Raw genomic sequence first — 18,486 nt, forward strand, 5'->3', positions numbered from 1 at the left:
ACCTCTGCCCCCTCTTTCTATATTACTCCTATTATATACTGTAACAGGGGATATCCTTTCTTCTTTTCCACTCTAATTAAAGCATTCTTAGTGAACACATGGTCATTTTTCATTTTGGGAAGAATAATTACCTCAGCCAGGTGGGAACAGCCCTTTGGGTTTCATATTTCATACAAATATTTGCACCAATTCTGATGGATATGTTCTCAGACTGTTGAAATGTTGGAGAAGTTTTGGGTTTCTCTTGGAAACATAGACCCAAATAAGTCAGTGAAAGACCAAAGACAAAATGTGCTACCAACTTCACTTTTGATTCAGTAATGTGCTCTAAAATATTTTGTCACTGAGATAAGAAGTAAATGATGGGTTTTTTTAAATAATTTTATTTTACTCACACACTTTCTTCCAGTTGCTGTTTTTGTCCTAAATATTCTTCTAACTCTACTGGTGGCAACCTTGAGCAAATATCATTTTTTTAGCTTGGGTCGATAAAATCCGTAGCCCTAGGTATGTGTCTTGTTTCTCCATTTTCACTGGAGCTCTTCCTGGAAGCCTGCAGAGTCAAAAATGCCTTGACAAGTCAGAGAGAAAACCACAAAGCAGGGAGAGATGGAGACTGAGACAAGAGACAAAGACAATTTCTTCAAACATCTGCTACCAAAAACCTCAAGATTTAAGTGATACAATTGAAAACTTGTTTTCAAAAATTTTTTGCTTCTTTCCAAATCTCCTAACTATAAGATTTCTCCATTGCAAGCTGGTCCTTTAGGCTCCAGGGGGGATGATGGGAAAGTAGTTGGGAAAGGAAGCCAGCCACCTCTGTACCTGTGAGGGGAATCGATGTTCCGTTTGGCCAGGGCATTTTAACCTCCATAAGTGGAAGTTAGGAACTTGGGTTTTGGAGACAGTTGTTGAATCCAGATGGCAGCCCAATCATTTATTAGCTGTGTGGTCTTGTCCGCATCACTTAATCCTATCAAGCTTTAGTTTTCTCATCCCAACTTACTTGACACATAGAACTTTCATGAGGATCAAATGTGAGGATGTATACAAAACATTCAGTCCAGCTCCAGGCATAAAATAACTGCTTAGAATTAAGTTTGGTATTTTAGTGTGTCTGTTTTTATCAATGAATGTCCATAGGTAAGTATTTCTCAAGGGGCAGGCTGTTAACCAAAACTGTTAAAGTGACTGACTTACTTAATAACTTTAATGTAAAAAAAATTAAACTCTACAAAATCTTTGAACTTCAGTCAACTTTTGTTTATCTAAAATGGATTTGTTGAGACTTTTCTAGTTACCTTTCCTGGGCTAGAAAAGTTTCTGGAGCAGATACAGTACATTCCCTTGTAGGACTGAGGGCCGTGGCCATCTTGGTGTTCTCTTTCATAGTTACATTTATAGCACGTTCTGTGTGGATCCAGGAAATGTTGGGACAAATCATGGAACTGATTTGGAATAACTGATCATGGAATAATTGATTTCACTTATTTTGTAGGGGTGAAGGGGGAGAGGAAGGAAAGTGCTAATGAACTAGGATGATAGGCTTATATGTGTTTATAAATGTTGAAGTAAGACAACTATGTCAATGTATTTAGAGTTGACTTAGCTTTAGTGTAAAATTGTGTTTTCCATATTTGGTGAGAGTATTATAAGTGGTTAGTTTTAGAAATCAGAAAAATTGGCTGTCATTGCCAGATTATACAAAATTTACTATAAATTATTAAATATTAAGAATTTCATTTTAGGTCCATTTCATGCTCATAAAATGAAAACTTTTTTGGAAAAACTAACGAAAACTTTTAACATGACAGTAGCTAAACTTAATGTAGATTTTGTGGTACAATTCTCTGATCCTTTCCCTTCATTATGTAGCTTCAGTAGCTTGTGTTTTAGTTTCAGTGTTTAAAAATTATTTGTGGAATTATGTGAAAAAATATAAAGTGTCTCAAGGAATTTCCCCCCTCTTTTCTAGGGACTCATACATAGAAGTTTTACTATTCTATGCTCCACCTGTTTTCCCTCCTGTGCCTCAGCCTCTGGAAACCACTGATCTGCTCACTGTCTATAATTTTTCCTCTTTTTTTTTTTTTTTTTTTTTTTTGTCTACTTGCTGTCCTTCATAAAACTTTTCATGTGTTTATTACTACATTCCCAGATCACAAGGACAGATCTGGTACTTTTAAATATTTGCTGACTTAAAATCTTTGTTGTATATATACTTTATATAGGTTATATGTAATTACATAGTTACAATATATCACATGAAATTACATAATAAAATCTCTAAAAGTATAGTTACATTATTATATACTATTTGTATATAAGCACACATATGTACATACATATATAAAATATTCATTTTGATATGGATACTGGGAAATAGACTGCTCATATCTTAGTGATGGTCATATAAATCAATTCAACTCTCTGCAAAACAATTTGTCAACTAGTATCTGAAATGATAACAACATCCATCCCTATTCACTCAACAATTCTGAAAAGCATGCCTAAAGATGCATGTATTAGGCTAGTCTGTATTATTTATAATACTGAAAACAATATCATTCTATATCTATCAACATCATCTTTTTAAGAAAATTTTCTACAAATGTAAAAATATTACAAGCTGTTATTTTTGAAAAATTATCGAAAATATTTACTAGCACAGGGAATTTTTGACCTATATTGAAAAGCAAAATATAAAGTTAATTGAAAAAATGTGAAGTTATTCATCTTGGTTTATAAAAAATTATGTATACCTGTATTTACATAGAAAAAAAAACAGTGAAATCTCTTGTATAAGAACTATATCTGGGTAGTATAATCATGGATAACTGTTTTCTTCATTCGTTCATTTTCAAATTTTCTATCATAACAAATTTGTATTAGAAAAATACATATTTTGAAAAAAATGGTTTTGTTTAAATCTGAGGAACAAAATTTTAGCATTGGAGATTGCTAAGCATTTCATTACAAAAAAGTAATTGAAAAGTATCATTTTTGCACTCATGGAGTTTGTTTCACTATTTCTTTCCCACCTGGTGGGAGTAGTTAGACTTAAATATAAGATTCAAATTGGTGCCAGGCATGGTGGCACATTCCTGTAATCCCAGTGATTTAAGAGGCTGAGGCAGGAAGATCATGAGTTCAAGACCAGCCTCAGCAACTTATCAAGACCCTAAACCACTTAGGAAGATCCTGTTTCAAAATAAAAAATGAAAGGGGCTGGGATGTGACTCAGTGGTTTTGTGCTCCTGAGTTCAATACCTGATACCAAAAAAAAAAAAAAAAAAAGGAAAGAAAAAGAAAAGATTCAGGTTGGTGTTGAGATATGAAATGTCTTGAAAACACAAAGGACATGTGAAACCAGAGGTCAACATTTATTTTTCTTTAGTCTCAGAGATGTTGCCTAGTCTTTTCTAACTTCAGTTTTCACATGTGACAAATGGACACTGAGAGACAGGATAAAATGATTGTATCCTACAGTAGTATTTCTGCCTTAAGTTGCTATTGTCCCAAAGCAAATTTCTGTGCCCTTCAACTAGTTCCCTAGAACTGGCAAATTCACACTGGTAACTGTATGTGAGATTCCTTATGAATGATAAGGAGATAGAGTCCCTCTATGATAATAAATAAATCAATAAATAAAACAAGGAGAATACTGTTTAAGAGTATGGCTTGGGCAGAAAGTAAATCCAACCTTTATTGAAGATTATCTCTTTAATATTATAAGTGGTTTGCTTTATTTTTATTTAATAGGTTTAATCTTCTATGTGATAAACCATTTTCTATAACAAGCTGCCTCATGGTGTAGAATTAAGAGCACTGCCTTTGAACTGCCCAGTCATACTCTGAATCCTTCCTCTGCCTTTAACAGTTTTGTGATTTGAGATAAAATATTTAACTTCTCAGAGCCTCAGCATTTATCTGTACTGCAAAGAGATAATGCTATAATTTTGGAGTATAATTCTGAGTATTTAGAAATAATTATGTTAAAGAACTTGGCACATAGTATGTATTCAAAAAGTTAGCTCTTGTGAGAAACAATTTTATGACCATGAAACCTGTTCTAACCTACTTGTTATCATTTTATGCTGCTCTGTTTGCACATCCTTGGGCTCAAGGTTGACTGTCCATTTGTTAGCACATCTGCATATTCCTCATAATTAATATCTTTTTAAATGACATATGGTTTAGTGACTGGAAATCAAGTCTTGCCTTCTGTTTTCAATTTGTTCATGACTCAATGAGTCCGTATATGAGTCTGAACTTTAATTTTGCATTCTGGAAACTAGAATTTAAAGTCCTTGCTCAGATGTAACTATTTCAGAAAATGGTGGGGGAATGTGTGATCCAAGGTTTTTGAATATGTGCCAGGTCACTCAGCGATGCAGCAAGGATGCAGCGAGATAAAAGTTGGTGGTTTCTCTTTTGTTAACAGAGAAACCCACAGGAGGATGCTAAATCTAATCTCTGCAATGAGGGTATAGTTTGGGAAAGAGTCAGAATTCAAGTGAACCCAGCAAGAAGCTTAGCATGTGAATGGAATGAGCACAGAGCTGGAGGAGCCTGAGGCACTGGAATGAGGCTGAGTATATGATTAACCTGAATGAACCATCTGAAAGTGTCCCATGGCAGCACCTGTACAAGCCATAAGCCTCTGAAAGGAGAGAACCAGCACACTCCTGAAAGTTTCTAACTTCCAGTTCCCCACAAACGCTAACTTCCAATTCCCCAAATTGGAAATTCGTGGCTCTTTTTATTATGCGTACATGGTTTTGTGTTAACAGTTGTTTGAGTAGAGAGCCTTTGGTGACTTAAAGCAAGGACCCGGGACAGAGTGACATTTAGTGTCTTCTATTACAAAATCGGATTTAATACAAATTAATAGGTTTATTAGGTATTTTATTGCAGCATTTTATTTCACAATTTTGCAATGCATACACTTACATGAAAAGAATACACAGCAATAGTAACAGGTTGGGAATGTCCTGAGAAAGAAATTGGTGCATGGGTAACAAACTGTGAATTCACTTTCTCCCTACGACTTTCTTCCTCTGATTCCTCCATCTTTACTAGTCACCTGCTATGTGGGGAAGTGTTCTGTTTTTGCTCTCTAGAGCTCACCCCCAGAGTTCTATAAATCTGTGTGTGCAAAGAGCTGGACCCTGATGTGTAAATCATTTTCGGTTTTTTTTTTTTTTTTTTTTTGGAGGACTTTTTAAAAGATAAAGTCCACAAGTGTACATATTTAAAAGTTTGATAAAATTGTATATTCAAAAAGTTATGCCAACTAGAAATAGTTCAATCTGTGATTTATTTATTGCTTAACATTTTTCTATTAATCTTGGCTTCAAAAGAAGGCCGAATTTGAAATTTTATTAAAAACTCCCTTCTCTAGAATTTATAGATTGGGGTAGCTGTTTTATCCAGTTGCCATGTAGAATTAGTATTTACTGGACAAGACGTGTTGATTCAGGGAGGTTGTCTGTGGAGTGTTTGCCCCGTGAGGGTCATATTAAACTTGAGAGAAGCTTTTTGAGCAACATGGTATCTTGGAGACAATATATCAAGCTGATGGATACAAGGCTTTTCTGTTACAAAACCAGGGGTGGAATTACCACCGGCTCCCAGTTATTGCTTCAGCACTAAGGAGTCTCTAAGGAGTAGACCTAGGATAAAAGGGGTTAAACAGAGGGGAAAGAAAAGTATCCACAACTCATCATCACTGGAAGATACAGAATAAGTACGTATATGAAAATAATTTGATATAGCCATTTGTTTGGAAATAGTTTGCAGTTTTATATAATCAAAGTATAACCAAATTAATGGCCATTTTGTTTTGTTATTACTCAGAAGAAAACACATGATACTTTAATTTTCTGAGGGAGCCTAGTTTGGGGCATTCCTCTCTTTCTCAATAGTATGGTAATGTGGTTTTTAATACATGAAGAGATGTGGGGGTGCATATTTAAAACCATTATTTTTTTCATTCCTTAGATCTAATATTCAGAATTCAGATTGTCAATGACATTTTACTCTTTTGTGTAAAAAAAAAAAAAGAAAACAGTAATCAAATGAGGGACTTGGTTTTATATGTCACACATTATATGAAATTTGCACCTTGTTTTTTGCCCATATTTTTGCAGTACTCATTTTATATATGATAACTCAATCGATGCATCTATACCAAGGAAGAAATCAGCATTGTTTAAACTATTTGTTTCCATAGATAAAATATTGGCTGCAAAGTCTGTAGCCATGAATGTTCTTCACACCAAAGTTTAAAGCTAAGCTGTGGAACAGCTGGCCCTAGATGGCAGTCTTATTGTATCTCCTAGTCAGGCCACACTTTACTGACACCTGTTTTATCCCATTTTTCTCTCTCTTCAAGCAACTAACTCGCTCTCACACTTTGGCACTGAGCTGTTGCAGTTGCTTTTGTTTTTACTCACTGAGAAAATGAACATCGTCAGAGATCTTTGCTATTTTCCCATCACTTATTCTACCCATTTCCCTGCATCTCACTCTCTGCATTCATTTCTGCACAATGGGGACCAGCCCTGCTCTATTCAAAAGTCAGCAGCTCTGGCTCTCTGTTCAGTTCACATGTACTCTGTTTTGTCTGCCTGTCCCCACACAAGCACTTTGCTTCGGCAATTATTCTGTCTTCTCCTTCATATCATTTCCCCTTGTCTCTTATTTGATCCTTCCAATAAGAATGCACATGTTGCTGTACCACAAAATGTTGCTTTCATGCCAGGAGCTTCTTTAACTGCTCTCCCATTTTCTACTTCCCTTCAAAGCTACTTCCTCTAACGAGTTGTCAGCTTACTATATCCACTCATTTGCCCCATCATTCCCTTCTCAGCTTTCTCTAATTAGATTTCCAAGCCCACCTCTATTGCCTCTGCTCTTGGTGAGGTCAACAAACACTGTCACTTGGACAAATGCAAAGTTTAACTCTTTTTTTTGGGGGGGGGGGGCGTGGGGGCAGGTAACCAGGGTTTGAACCCAGGGATGCTTAATCTCTGAGTCACGTCCCTAGTCCCTTTTTTAATGTTTTATGTTGAGACAGAGTCTAGTTTAGTTGCTTAGGGACTCACTAAATTGCTGAGGCTGGTTTTGAACTCATGATCCTCCTGCCTCAGAATCCTGGGCTGCTGGGATTACAGATGTGCACTGTTGGCCTTTTTCCTCAAACTCAGCATGCTTGAATGCACTTGACCATCCCTTCCTTTGTAATATCCTTTCCTTTCCTGGCCTCCAGTGTGCCCCTTCTCTTGGTTTGTCTACCATCCCAATGATCACTCATTGTCAGTTTCTTTACAGAGATCTCGTCATAAATGATGATTCCAGGGCTCCGGTCTCAGACCTCTTCCATATCCACTCTGTCTACACCCTCTCCTAGTTTATTTCATCTAGTCTCAGACTTTAACCACATCTGCACTGACCCACAACTTCTTTCCAAACTGTCATCAGAAGCTTCTTCCTCAATATCTCTCCTGAGTTAACAATATACCTCTTACATATAACATGAACAAAATATAACCTATTTCTCCTGTCAGTACTTCTCATTTCAGTATTTACACTACTATTCACCTCAGTGTTTGGGCTGACATTGGCATTGTCTTTGAATTCCTTATATTCTTTTACTAACACACTCCCCACTCAATAGCACCTCCACGACTATCACTCACATCTAAGGCACTGTCATCTTTTTCCTGGATTACCATAATAGCTGATGTCCCTAAATCCACTCTTGCCAATTACCCCCATTAGCCCAGAGTGGTGTTGGAAAATTCAGAATTAGAGTGTGTCATTTCCTTCACTAAAACCTTACGGTATCTCCCAGACCCATTTATAATGAAACACGAAGCTCTTCCTGTGACTTCAAAAGTCCCACAGGATATAGACCCTACCTGTCCTTCAACCTCTTTCCACTTCCCCTTCCTCCTTCTTCAGTGTGTGTCAGCCACTCTGGTCTTTCTGCTGTTCCCTGAGAACACAGCGTTCTCCCCTCCTCGCTGCCTCTGCATTTCCTGTCTCTTGTTGACTGGCTTCTCCAGATGTTCTCATGGCCTCCTCTCTCATATAATTGAGGTCTCTGTCCAAGTATCGTCTCATTATATATTCTTCCAGAAATCTTTCTGTCTGCCCTAACTTGGTATCTAATAACTTAAATGCACACTCCTTTTCACTTTCTCTTCCCTTTCCCTGCTGTATTTTTCTCCAGGTTACTTACCACCCACCACCTGGCATTCTTTGTATATCTGTTTGTGTGTTACGTGCTCACTTCACTTAAATACAAGCTCCATAGGGGCAGGAGTGGTATCTGTTTTACTCAGTGCCGTTTCCCTTCCTTGTGAGGGACACTATTTTGCACAGAGTGGAGCCTCCATAAATGTGTATTGAACAATTGCGTGCATTATTAATACACCCAAAACCTTTACAGAAGATTGATGAAACATGTCATCTAATTCTCCAGTCTCATCACTGGTCATTCATTGGCCTTATGGTTCACAGGCAGATTCCCCTGAGTTGTTGAGCACATAAAACCCACACACTACACCAGGTTATGAGCAAAATAAAGTTTAAAATGAACCTTGATAATTTCATTTGTTTTCATTATTTGATCACTTCTCCTTCACCAGTCTCATAGGAACTTATATTAGAATAATCAGAATATTCCTATCAAATTACATGATCATAACAATTAAATTGTGCTAAAGAAAGTTCAAATCAGTCCAATGTGGTAATGGTAGTAATAAAATAATAGTAGTAATAATAATAATAATAATAATTGACAACTACTAACTCTCAGAGCCCAAAATAAAGTGCTTTGTTTACATGATCTCTGATTTTCACAACAATCCTACAAAAGAATCCCTATTTTAAAGTTCATAAAACATAGGCTTAGGGTTATTACGTGATTTTCCTAAAGCCATAGAGCTTTGTTTAATTTGTTTTTGAGTTTCAACCAGCTTTGGAACAAACACTGATGTGATAGGTATATTCAAATTATACTTGTTAGAAAAATCAAATAACCAGAGTTATCTTATCAAAATATTTTTTTAGTAAAAAAAGGATATAGTTTCATCATTCTTATTAGGCCTTCTAGAATCAATCCTTCATAGATTATATTAAGCAGATGCACTGAATTCAGGACATATTTACTAGAGATTTACCTATGCTAGAAAACGTAATATGGATGTTCTAACTTATGACATATTTAAAGGCAGAGGCACTATGACAAGGGATAATAACATAAGATATATAAGGAAAGAGTTTAGTTCATATTCTGCTGGGTGAGAATTAAGACTGGAATATGCTACATGTGTCATTACAGAAAAATACAATTTTAGCAAACTTCCCTTCCTCAAAAAGAATAAAAAAGCCAATGATGTTCCTGTGTGATAGGATGATTATGCTGACTGACTATAAGTTACAGATGGAAGGAACTTAAGACCTGGACTGCTTCAGTATTCAATTGCTTGGTCTGTTGAACAAAGAGTTAAATTAAAAAGGTAGTCTAATATTTGCTTCACTAAATTTCCTCCATGTTTTCAATTAGATAAACAGAAGTACAGGTGGGAATGTACGCATATTCATTTGTCTTGCTGTTTGGGGTCTGGCTTTTAAGACTGAACTACTAATGTAATCGTGTTGAAATGAACAATAAGGAAGTACAGTAGTTCAGGAATGAAAATGTTAAATTAAATGGACCATGTTTAACATTGTTGTTGATCCTGAGGAACAGTTTTTCCAGTATATGGAGCATTTCGATTCCATCCAGCATATGTTCTCCACAGTTTTCTCTGCTCTAATTCATCTGTGTTTCTCGACAGCTCCAGATGGCGTGCTGCCTCCCAGGCTTTCATCTGCCACTCCAACCAGTCTTCAGGTTGTCTGGTCTACACCAGCTCGAAACAACGCTCCCGGCTCTCCCAGATACCAACTCCAGATGAGGCCTGGCTACTCCACCCATGGCTTTCGAGAGTGAGCATTCTACTTTGTCCCTCTTCCTGTCAGCTGGGTTATTTGATGTACACATAAAATTTTTGAAGAATAGATCAGTTTCTCATTTGCAACGAACACAGGTTACTTTTTGAAAGTTCAATGAAGAAACAAGCAAATGACTTAGCAGATAAACTATTTGCTTTGCAGAAACATCTATTTTTCTTCAATATAGCATTGAAAGTAAGATTTCTTTACATTAAGAACACAGGTAGAGCAGAAAGCCAAGATATACCTGAAAATGACAAACTGCTGTCTGAACCATGGATAGAAAATTATGGTAACTGTTCTATAAATTTCATATGACAATCAGCCTAAATACTGATAAAATTTTTATCTCATGTAAACACAAATGTACCAACCCCCAGCCAATGACTATGTATTCTCAAATTCCATCATTTGATGACACAAAATGGCAATACTTAAATATATGTCTACATTCTCTGAAAATTTCTACAATAAGTACTTGGTTTTTATTTCTTTGAATATCTAAAACTTCCTAATTAACATTTCTCTCCCATATAGATTATTTTCCAGTCCTTCTGCATCGTTAAGCTATGAAGTGAGAGATCTCCAACCGTACACAGAGTATGAGTTTCGGTTGGTTGCCTCCAATGGATTTGGCAGTGCACACAGTTCTTGGATTCCATTCATGACTGCAGAGGACAGTAAGTGGTCTAAACAATATACAGCCAAATGTCTTCTATGTTAGGAAATCTTAACTGTCTTTAGTTTTTTCAAAGCAAGGAAATGAGTCTTTCTTATTTTCTTCTCATTAAGCGACAATAATCTTTCCCAGGGCAACAGAGAGGATGAGTGGTCAATCTCTCAGAAGGAAGAAAAATGTGGACTTGTGGGGTTAGAGGGTTAGGCATACAGACAGTACTTCACAATAAATTATGCTATGGCCCCATTCTATCCTTCAGGGTACACTTAGGTGCCCTGACAAAGAGAGGTTGCCATTTTCTGCTCTATAAGAAAATATTCTCTGCTTTAGAGGAATTCTGGCAGGCAGGAGAAAATGAAATATGGACATTACATCATGAGAGTGCTTGGAGCGCCCTTGTACTTATTCCTGGAAACCAAGTCCGTAGTACTTTTACTCACACCCAAAATACAACCTCTAGGATAAAAAAGCAAAATCTAGTAATGGTGATTCTGCGTGCCTTACAAAGAGCAGTTTGGGATTGCCTTCTTCAGCTAATAAAGACAATTTTCTGGATTTTCATTGAAAAGTATTGCTTATTACTTGTTTTTACTAAGTCATATTTAGGAAATAAATACATGGGTATAATGTTTGGTTTTATACAGAACACATCTGTAAAATCATATATATTTGGAGAGAAGTATAATTTGTTTAGAAATGTTGGGAATTAAATCAAGCTTAAAAGAGTGAATGAGGATACTATCTTTGAAGAATGAGGTTTTTAGGGTTAATCTTGTCAAGTCTTTTAATCATAAGCTTCTTAGGAAATGTTTCTCTATTGGCCAATTGCCATTCTGGCATTATACCCAATGAGAACCTGAGTGACTTTCAAAAGGCTACATGTTAATCTAACAGTATAGTTGAAAAAATATCAATAAGTATTAAGTAGATTGTTTTATTTTATAATACCTTTGATTCTGTTATCTTCATGATGATGAGATATACAGTGGGAGAATCAGAACAATTTTTCAGATGAGATCTTTAAAGTTCATATCATCAAAAACACCACCAGAAACAGTAATAATGATACTTAATCCATTTCTCCCAATTTGTAATTATTCCCTGGGAGCAAGTTAGGTAACTTACATGCAATGTCTTTGGTCTCAAGGGAACCAGCTAGTCAATTATCAGTACAGTACAACAAACAGTACCCCAGACCCAAGGAGCCATTCATGACCACTTTTTAGGGGAGCATTATATTCACTCTGGAGAAGCAAACATCATGGTCAGCAGCTGTATTCAGATTATGAACTGGAATGCTCACACTCAAAATAGATTTTTGAAGAAACATTTAAAAGAGAAAACAACTGAAAATAGATATTTAATCTCCTCAGAGCAACATGCTTGATGGCACTCCATGAAGATGGAGCAAAAATATTTAATCAGCCCCTGCAAAGGTAATGAATGGTTCGACAGAATGCCAAGTTGGAAGAAGGGAGAAAGGGTTTCCTTTTTCTGGTGCCATAATTTGTATTCCCCCAGAGAAAGGACACAATCACATGTCCTCAGTGGTGGTCTTCCCACTGTCCTTATTGAATGAGGGCCATGACCCCCATCTACAAGCAGGAGGGTAGCACATAAATAAACAAAGCCCCAAACATTGCAAATTACCAATTAGGGCAGCATCCTTTGTTGAGCCAACTTTCTTCCTATCTCCTCTTATAAAACAAGTCTTACAGACTCTATGTGGTTACAAATTTCATTCAGAGACCTTGCCATCTTTGTGATATTTGGGGGACTGGATTTGAGGTAAAGGCCTTAACCCTACATTTTCCTTGAGTAAGAATGTGTAACTCTGGTTTATAATACAGATATCAATTCAAGAGACCCAGCTATCATTTTAATTTAAATTATTTCCCTCAGATGGATTAACTCTTCTTTCCTCTGCTTTGGGCATACTCTGTGAAGTCACACACATTAGCAAAGAGCCAGAAGCTGGCCATTTGCCCCCACAGGTTATGTTACCAATGCAAACTCACCCCTGAGACGTGGTGACAGTGTACTCTATATTTTGGATGTCAGTGGAGATGGATGCCATCTCTGAAAGGATGTGCAATTGAGTTGACAAAGACTGAGTGATTGGCACTGGGCACAAGCAGTTTTTCTGTCAAGACTACAAAGCATTGCTTATAAAACCACCCATGCTGACAGCTCCATGCCAGAATTGCACTTCAGACTTGATCCTGACCAGAACCTCCCGCTCACCAAAGTGCAATTTTCAATGTAGAAATTTCACATATCATCTTACAGGATGAAACAGAGAAGTCACCTCATGCCCACATTTAAATTTCATACCATCAACAGGCACCTCTCTCCATCAGCCACAGCCTCAAAACTTCCCAGTGCCCAAACAGGTCACAGATGGCAATATTTTTAGTGGAATATTTCAAGACAGTGATGTTCATCAAGCCTAAGATGGGACTGAAACCAGAAAGAGAAACAGCAGGAATTGAGCTACAACCAGAGAAGCCAAAGCTGGGGTGCAGAGAAGTTCTCATAGACAAAGGACTGGGAGGAATATTAATAGATTTCTTTTTTCAAATAATTTGTCATTTACATCAGTGTGCCAGCGATATCCGGTTCCATGCATTTTTAAAAATCTAGTGTGCTGGTGCCAAATAATAATAATGCACATTTCCTATGAATATTTTAAATCCTCTTAAATGTGTGTTAATAAAAGATGTTTGTTCCAGCCAACTTGGTCAGTGTAGTGTTCAACTGTTTGCAACCAGATAAATACAAACAACACACGATTTTTTTTTTTTTAATGTGATGTTGGCAGTTCAAGCACCTGGCATGTTTGCAGCTTGCAAAGCAGCATTAAGATTGTGTTAGACTTGGGAACATGTGATTAATGAAAGGAAGATACTTACCTAGCACCTGGAAATTTTGTTCTTCTATCCCTCCTGATTACAGTGTTGTTACCTCCCTCGTATGTTTACAACTGTTTTGTGTATAGTATATGAATATAAAACTTGGAGAGGATAGCAAGTTTCTTTGAACCTCAGTCTAAATGTGTTTGTGCTGTTTTACCTACTAAAATCCTGCTTTGGGTAAAATATGATATAAACCACTATTCCTTAAAAATGTGGATTCCCTAGATTAGTAAGAGTCAGTTAATTTGTGTCTAAGTTTTCCAGATAAAAATACTGAAATATGAAATATCTGATTGTTTCAGTCATTTTAATGACAAATGTATCAGGTCATTATGATATCATGTGAGATCATTATGACACCATAGTCAGTTATTATGAAACTACAGTGGGTCATTATGACAACCACAGCTGGCCATTATGACATCATAGCAGGTCATTATGATGTCATGGCAGGTCATTATAACATCATGGCAGATCTTTGTAACACCATAGAAGGTCATTATGACATGGTGTGAAGTCATTATAACACCACAGCAGGTGATTATGACATCACTGCTGGTCATTTTATGACATCACAAACAATGAGATCAATTAATGAATTTGAAATTACATTATAAAAATCACTTTCATACCTCAAACAGAAAACAAAACCCCGAAGCGGTTCTAAAATCAATGATCTAGTCATGAATGATTTTAAAAATTTAATCCTTTCCCCAAACTTACAGTTTAAAATTGACCATTTTTGTATTTTTCTCACTAAGAGACATTCTTAAATACTATTTATGGTATTAGAACAGTTTATTCTGTGCACTTGCATGGAAATGTTTTCATGGTTTTATTATTTTGCTCCCGGGCTGTGCATGAGTTTTCACTAGAGCGGGATAGGTAAATGTGTCTTATTACCTGCACAGTGAGGTTTTAAGTACTGGTAACATACTGCGGTGACTCATTGCATTGAATCTTGTTATTTTTGCACATTTATAATTCACACAGTGAACAGGATAGAGAAAGTATGAGATTCTCCGAGTAATTGTGTCCTGCTTTCCTTTTTCTGTCAGCAGTCTTCATTTATCTTTGAGATTCTCATAGCAATTTACAAAGTAATCCAGTTTTTCCAGATTAAGACAGAAAGACATTACAATGTTAAACAAAATCTAGATCTAACATAATAAGCTTCTTCCTCTTTTGCTGCCTGGCAGATTCTATTCATTCATCAAGCTCACATGTCACCTCTTCTGTGAAGCCTTCCTTTCTCATTGCTCCCTTGGAATTTTGGTTTGGATTTACTTGTGCATCATGAATATGCCTTTCTGAATTGTAATTTCTCAAGACCCAGGGCTCTGTCTCATCTATCTTTGCATCGCAAATGTCCTAAATAGAAAATAAAAATTTTTAAAAGGAAGTACCTGGTATAAGGTCTGATATAGAACAGGTGCCCAAAAATTGTTAGTTGAAGAACTGATTAAAAAAAGGGTTGAATTTAAGTAAATCCATGAAAATTTAACCAAGCAAATGTTATCTGTATACCAGGGACAGAAAGGGACATGCAAGTTACAGGGATGAATAACCAGTGCTCTTCCCTTGAGACTTCAGCTGTCTGGCAAGGGGCACACTTAGTAGAGCCATAGTTAGAATACACAAAGCTGAGACATTTATGAAAGCAAGTGCATTTCTCTCCAAACAGGGTGTCAGAAAATCCTGTCTGGAAGAGAAAACCAGGAGAGGAAAAAGGAAACATGTATATTTGGTGCTCACTTGAATATCAAATTTCAATTTTTTGCTGAATTCATTGATTCAGCAGACAGTGTAAAAAGCAGTCACTAAGGGAGGTGTCCACTGACAGACACAGGGAGGGGCCTTCAGGATGCTCTGCCTAGGGGTGATTCAGGCCTCTGGAACTGAGCAAAGGAGGCTGAGGATGCCAGGCAAGTGCAAAGGACTGCTCTTCATTTTTTGCTGCGGTCAAAGGCAGGCTGCTCAACATAGACTGTCTTGCCTACATTAATGAATGTTCTAATTAGAGAAGCTCCAAATCATGCACTCTTCAACAGGGAGGCCGGCAGACTACATAGAAAGAGAATTCTACAAGGAAAACAATTTTTCTCGTTCTTATTCTGGAAACCTGTAATAAGAGTATAAGGCTCTGAATCCTGTGACAAGGAAGGGAAGAAAAAATGTGGTCTGAAATTCGATAAATCGATCAAGATAATTCCAGAGTAGGATTTTCCAAATCATTTAATAAATGCATGTGTGCCCTCAGGAGTATTTAAATTTTAAAACTAATATTGCATGGCAAACATCTCTTTATGATTAGTGTATTTTAGAATTTAAAGTCTCAACCTGCATCCTTAAGATAAGGGAGTTCTATGCAAGAAGAAAATAGGAATGTTTTTTAAATGAGGGTGGAGCATATTTGCATTAGTTGATTTTATTTTATTTAATGAAGAAATATGAACTACAAGCTTCAGTAGTGCTACATGATTATTTGGTATTCACCATTCCAAATATCTTTCCCAATTGCTTTAAATATTAACCACTTAATGTCAACGTGTATCCTTTCATACAGTGCTGCATATATCTATTTTACACATACCAAGATCCGTGATCAAAAATAACATATTTAATACTCTGATTTCAAGAACAAAAAAGCTCTACATGTTTGTCACTGCACACTTTATTTGCTGTTGCATAGATCCCTCCCCCACCTAATTCTTACATTTTCAAACTTAATAAAAGCAAATATTTATGATTATCTTTATATCATTATTTCTGTATCCTAAGATTGAAAAGAACTTATTCAAGTTAAAGGTGATCAATAGAAAATCCTTCGAAAGGATGCATTATTTAATGAAAAATTCTATCCCTCTTGCCTCATTTTTCCTCCTGAACTCTTGAGTTTCCTTTGGGCAAAAAAAGCACACTGCTTTTCCAAATTTGAAGGGTTGGTCATTCCTAGTTTCATTACAGCTTTCTGCTGAAGAACTCAGGTTAAAGTAATGAAAAATCAAATTTTATCTAACATATTCTGTGTTTAAAGAAATTAATAAAAATAGTCTTATCATAGCTTCCTTATTATTATTGCTTCAATTTTGTGGAGTGCCTATTATACGCAAGACACTAACACGAACTACAGATCTATTCTCTTATTTAACCGATACCTTATGTTGTTCATTCACTAGGCATTTAAAACATGATTTTATGTACATGTATGATTACACAAATGGTATGAATCTACATTGTGCACAACCATAGAAATGAAAAGATGTAGCCCATTTGTGTACAATGAATCAAAATGCAGTCTGTAAAAATTTTTAAAAGTTTAAAAACTAAAACCTTTAAATTAAAAAAATTATTTTTTGCTCTTCAGTTTTGAAAAAATGAGACTATCAATATTTGAACTTCTCAGTGAGCTATGCAAGATTGCTGCAATGCTAATTGCTACGTATTGATATTTAATGAGCAGTTTTAAGACCCTTAAATCTTAAATTCTTGGAGAGCTCAAATACCTGAAAACTACTAGTTCTTAACAAAAAAAGTGGGTGCTTGCCATAATGAGTTTCTAGAGCATTTTTATATTACCTGTCTATAAAACAGAACCTTCTGTAATGCATAAACACTACATGTTATCTTAGTTGTTTTGACCATGCTTCTGAAACCCCAATCTTCCAAGATTGATCAAATAACTACAAAGGAGAGAAAAGATTATGCAGGGTCTGAAAGAGCTACTGTGGGAAGTAGCCTCTACAAACAGTTGATGAACTATATTTGGAAAAATGCAGATAAGGTCTTGCCTTACTCCAGTGGCGACCTTTAGTTCTTTTAGGCCATGTATCTGCCTTGATGGCTGCTCATAACACATTTTATTTTCAACTCCAAACTTTCAAGGAAGCATACATTGCCATTCATTTCACAATATGCCCTATTTCTAGAAGTCAGAACATTCTTCCCAACTTATGCTTCACTGTCCTGGTCTCAGGAGAAATGGAGAAAAGTAGTTCCTGAATATTCATTCTCTTACCTACAGACTATCAAATAATATTGTTTCAACTCCAACAACCTGTATGTTTCAGATGCTACTGTTTTTAAATGGTGGCACCTATGTTACATATTTCCTCTTTTATCATTAGTCAGGAAGCTGAAAGTTTATTTCTGTCCAAACTGCAATGCACATTCTTTATGTTTATTTTGGGATACAACTATTGTAACCTCTTCGTTACTACAGTATGAATATTTATTTTATTGGTCTTCTTTCATTTGAGTCTCTCATTACGAGCTGTCAGAAATCTTTGGGGAAGTGGTCGGTGCATAAATAATAAATTGATGAAAGAATTCATGATTAAAAGAAGATAGAATTCATCACTCTATTCTTCTGCTAACATATCAGTAGTGAATATCAAAGGCTACCTTAACAATTAGCATATCATCTATTACTTTATATAATTTTGCATCCCAAAATTTGCCTCCTTGATTTTTATTTCATTATTAAATATAGGGGAGACTCCCTTATGGAGTTAATATTGTCCCAAAGAGCTCCTATTCTCTTATGGATTTAATCTTACCAAAAAAGAGGTTTTCAATTAGAATAGCAAAAAGTTTCTTCAGGGAAAAACTTGAGAATATAATGGGAAAACTGATGGGTCAATCGTGGGTAACAAATAGAAAACATGTGTAGAAGACCCCAGGAAGATATGTGCACCCCCAAGTTGTCAGTCTTTTAGGGTGTATTCACATGTACACCTGTGCACACAGACCCTTCCCCATATGCACACCTGAGTATAAAAATAAATAAGCAGACCCCTCCATTAACAATTTCACTCTGTTTTAGGCTGGGGCTGAACTTTGGAAGCTGATGAGCAAAATTGTTTCCCATAAAAGATAATTTCA

At 36.1% G+C, this 18,486-nt stretch overlaps 1 protein-coding gene across 1 annotated transcript in view; it reads left to right on the plus strand.

The window, feature by feature from the left end:
• Ush2a (usherin) overlaps nt 1-18,486 on the plus strand; it is a 746,720-nt gene that overhangs the window by 486,399 nt on the left and 241,835 nt on the right. Inside the window, exons 38-39 of the mRNA XM_047521110.1 lie at nt 9,852-10,002; nt 10,546-10,688. Coding sequence (XP_047377066.1) covers nt 9,852-10,002; nt 10,546-10,688 — 294 coding nt within the window. The remainder of the gene's footprint in view (nt 1-9,851; nt 10,003-10,545; nt 10,689-18,486) is intronic.

Source organism: Sciurus carolinensis, chromosome 12 (genome assembly GCF_902686445.1).
Source record: "Sciurus carolinensis chromosome 12, mSciCar1.2, whole genome shotgun sequence".
Lineage (NCBI taxonomy): Eukaryota > Metazoa > Chordata > Mammalia > Rodentia > Sciuridae > Sciurus > Sciurus carolinensis.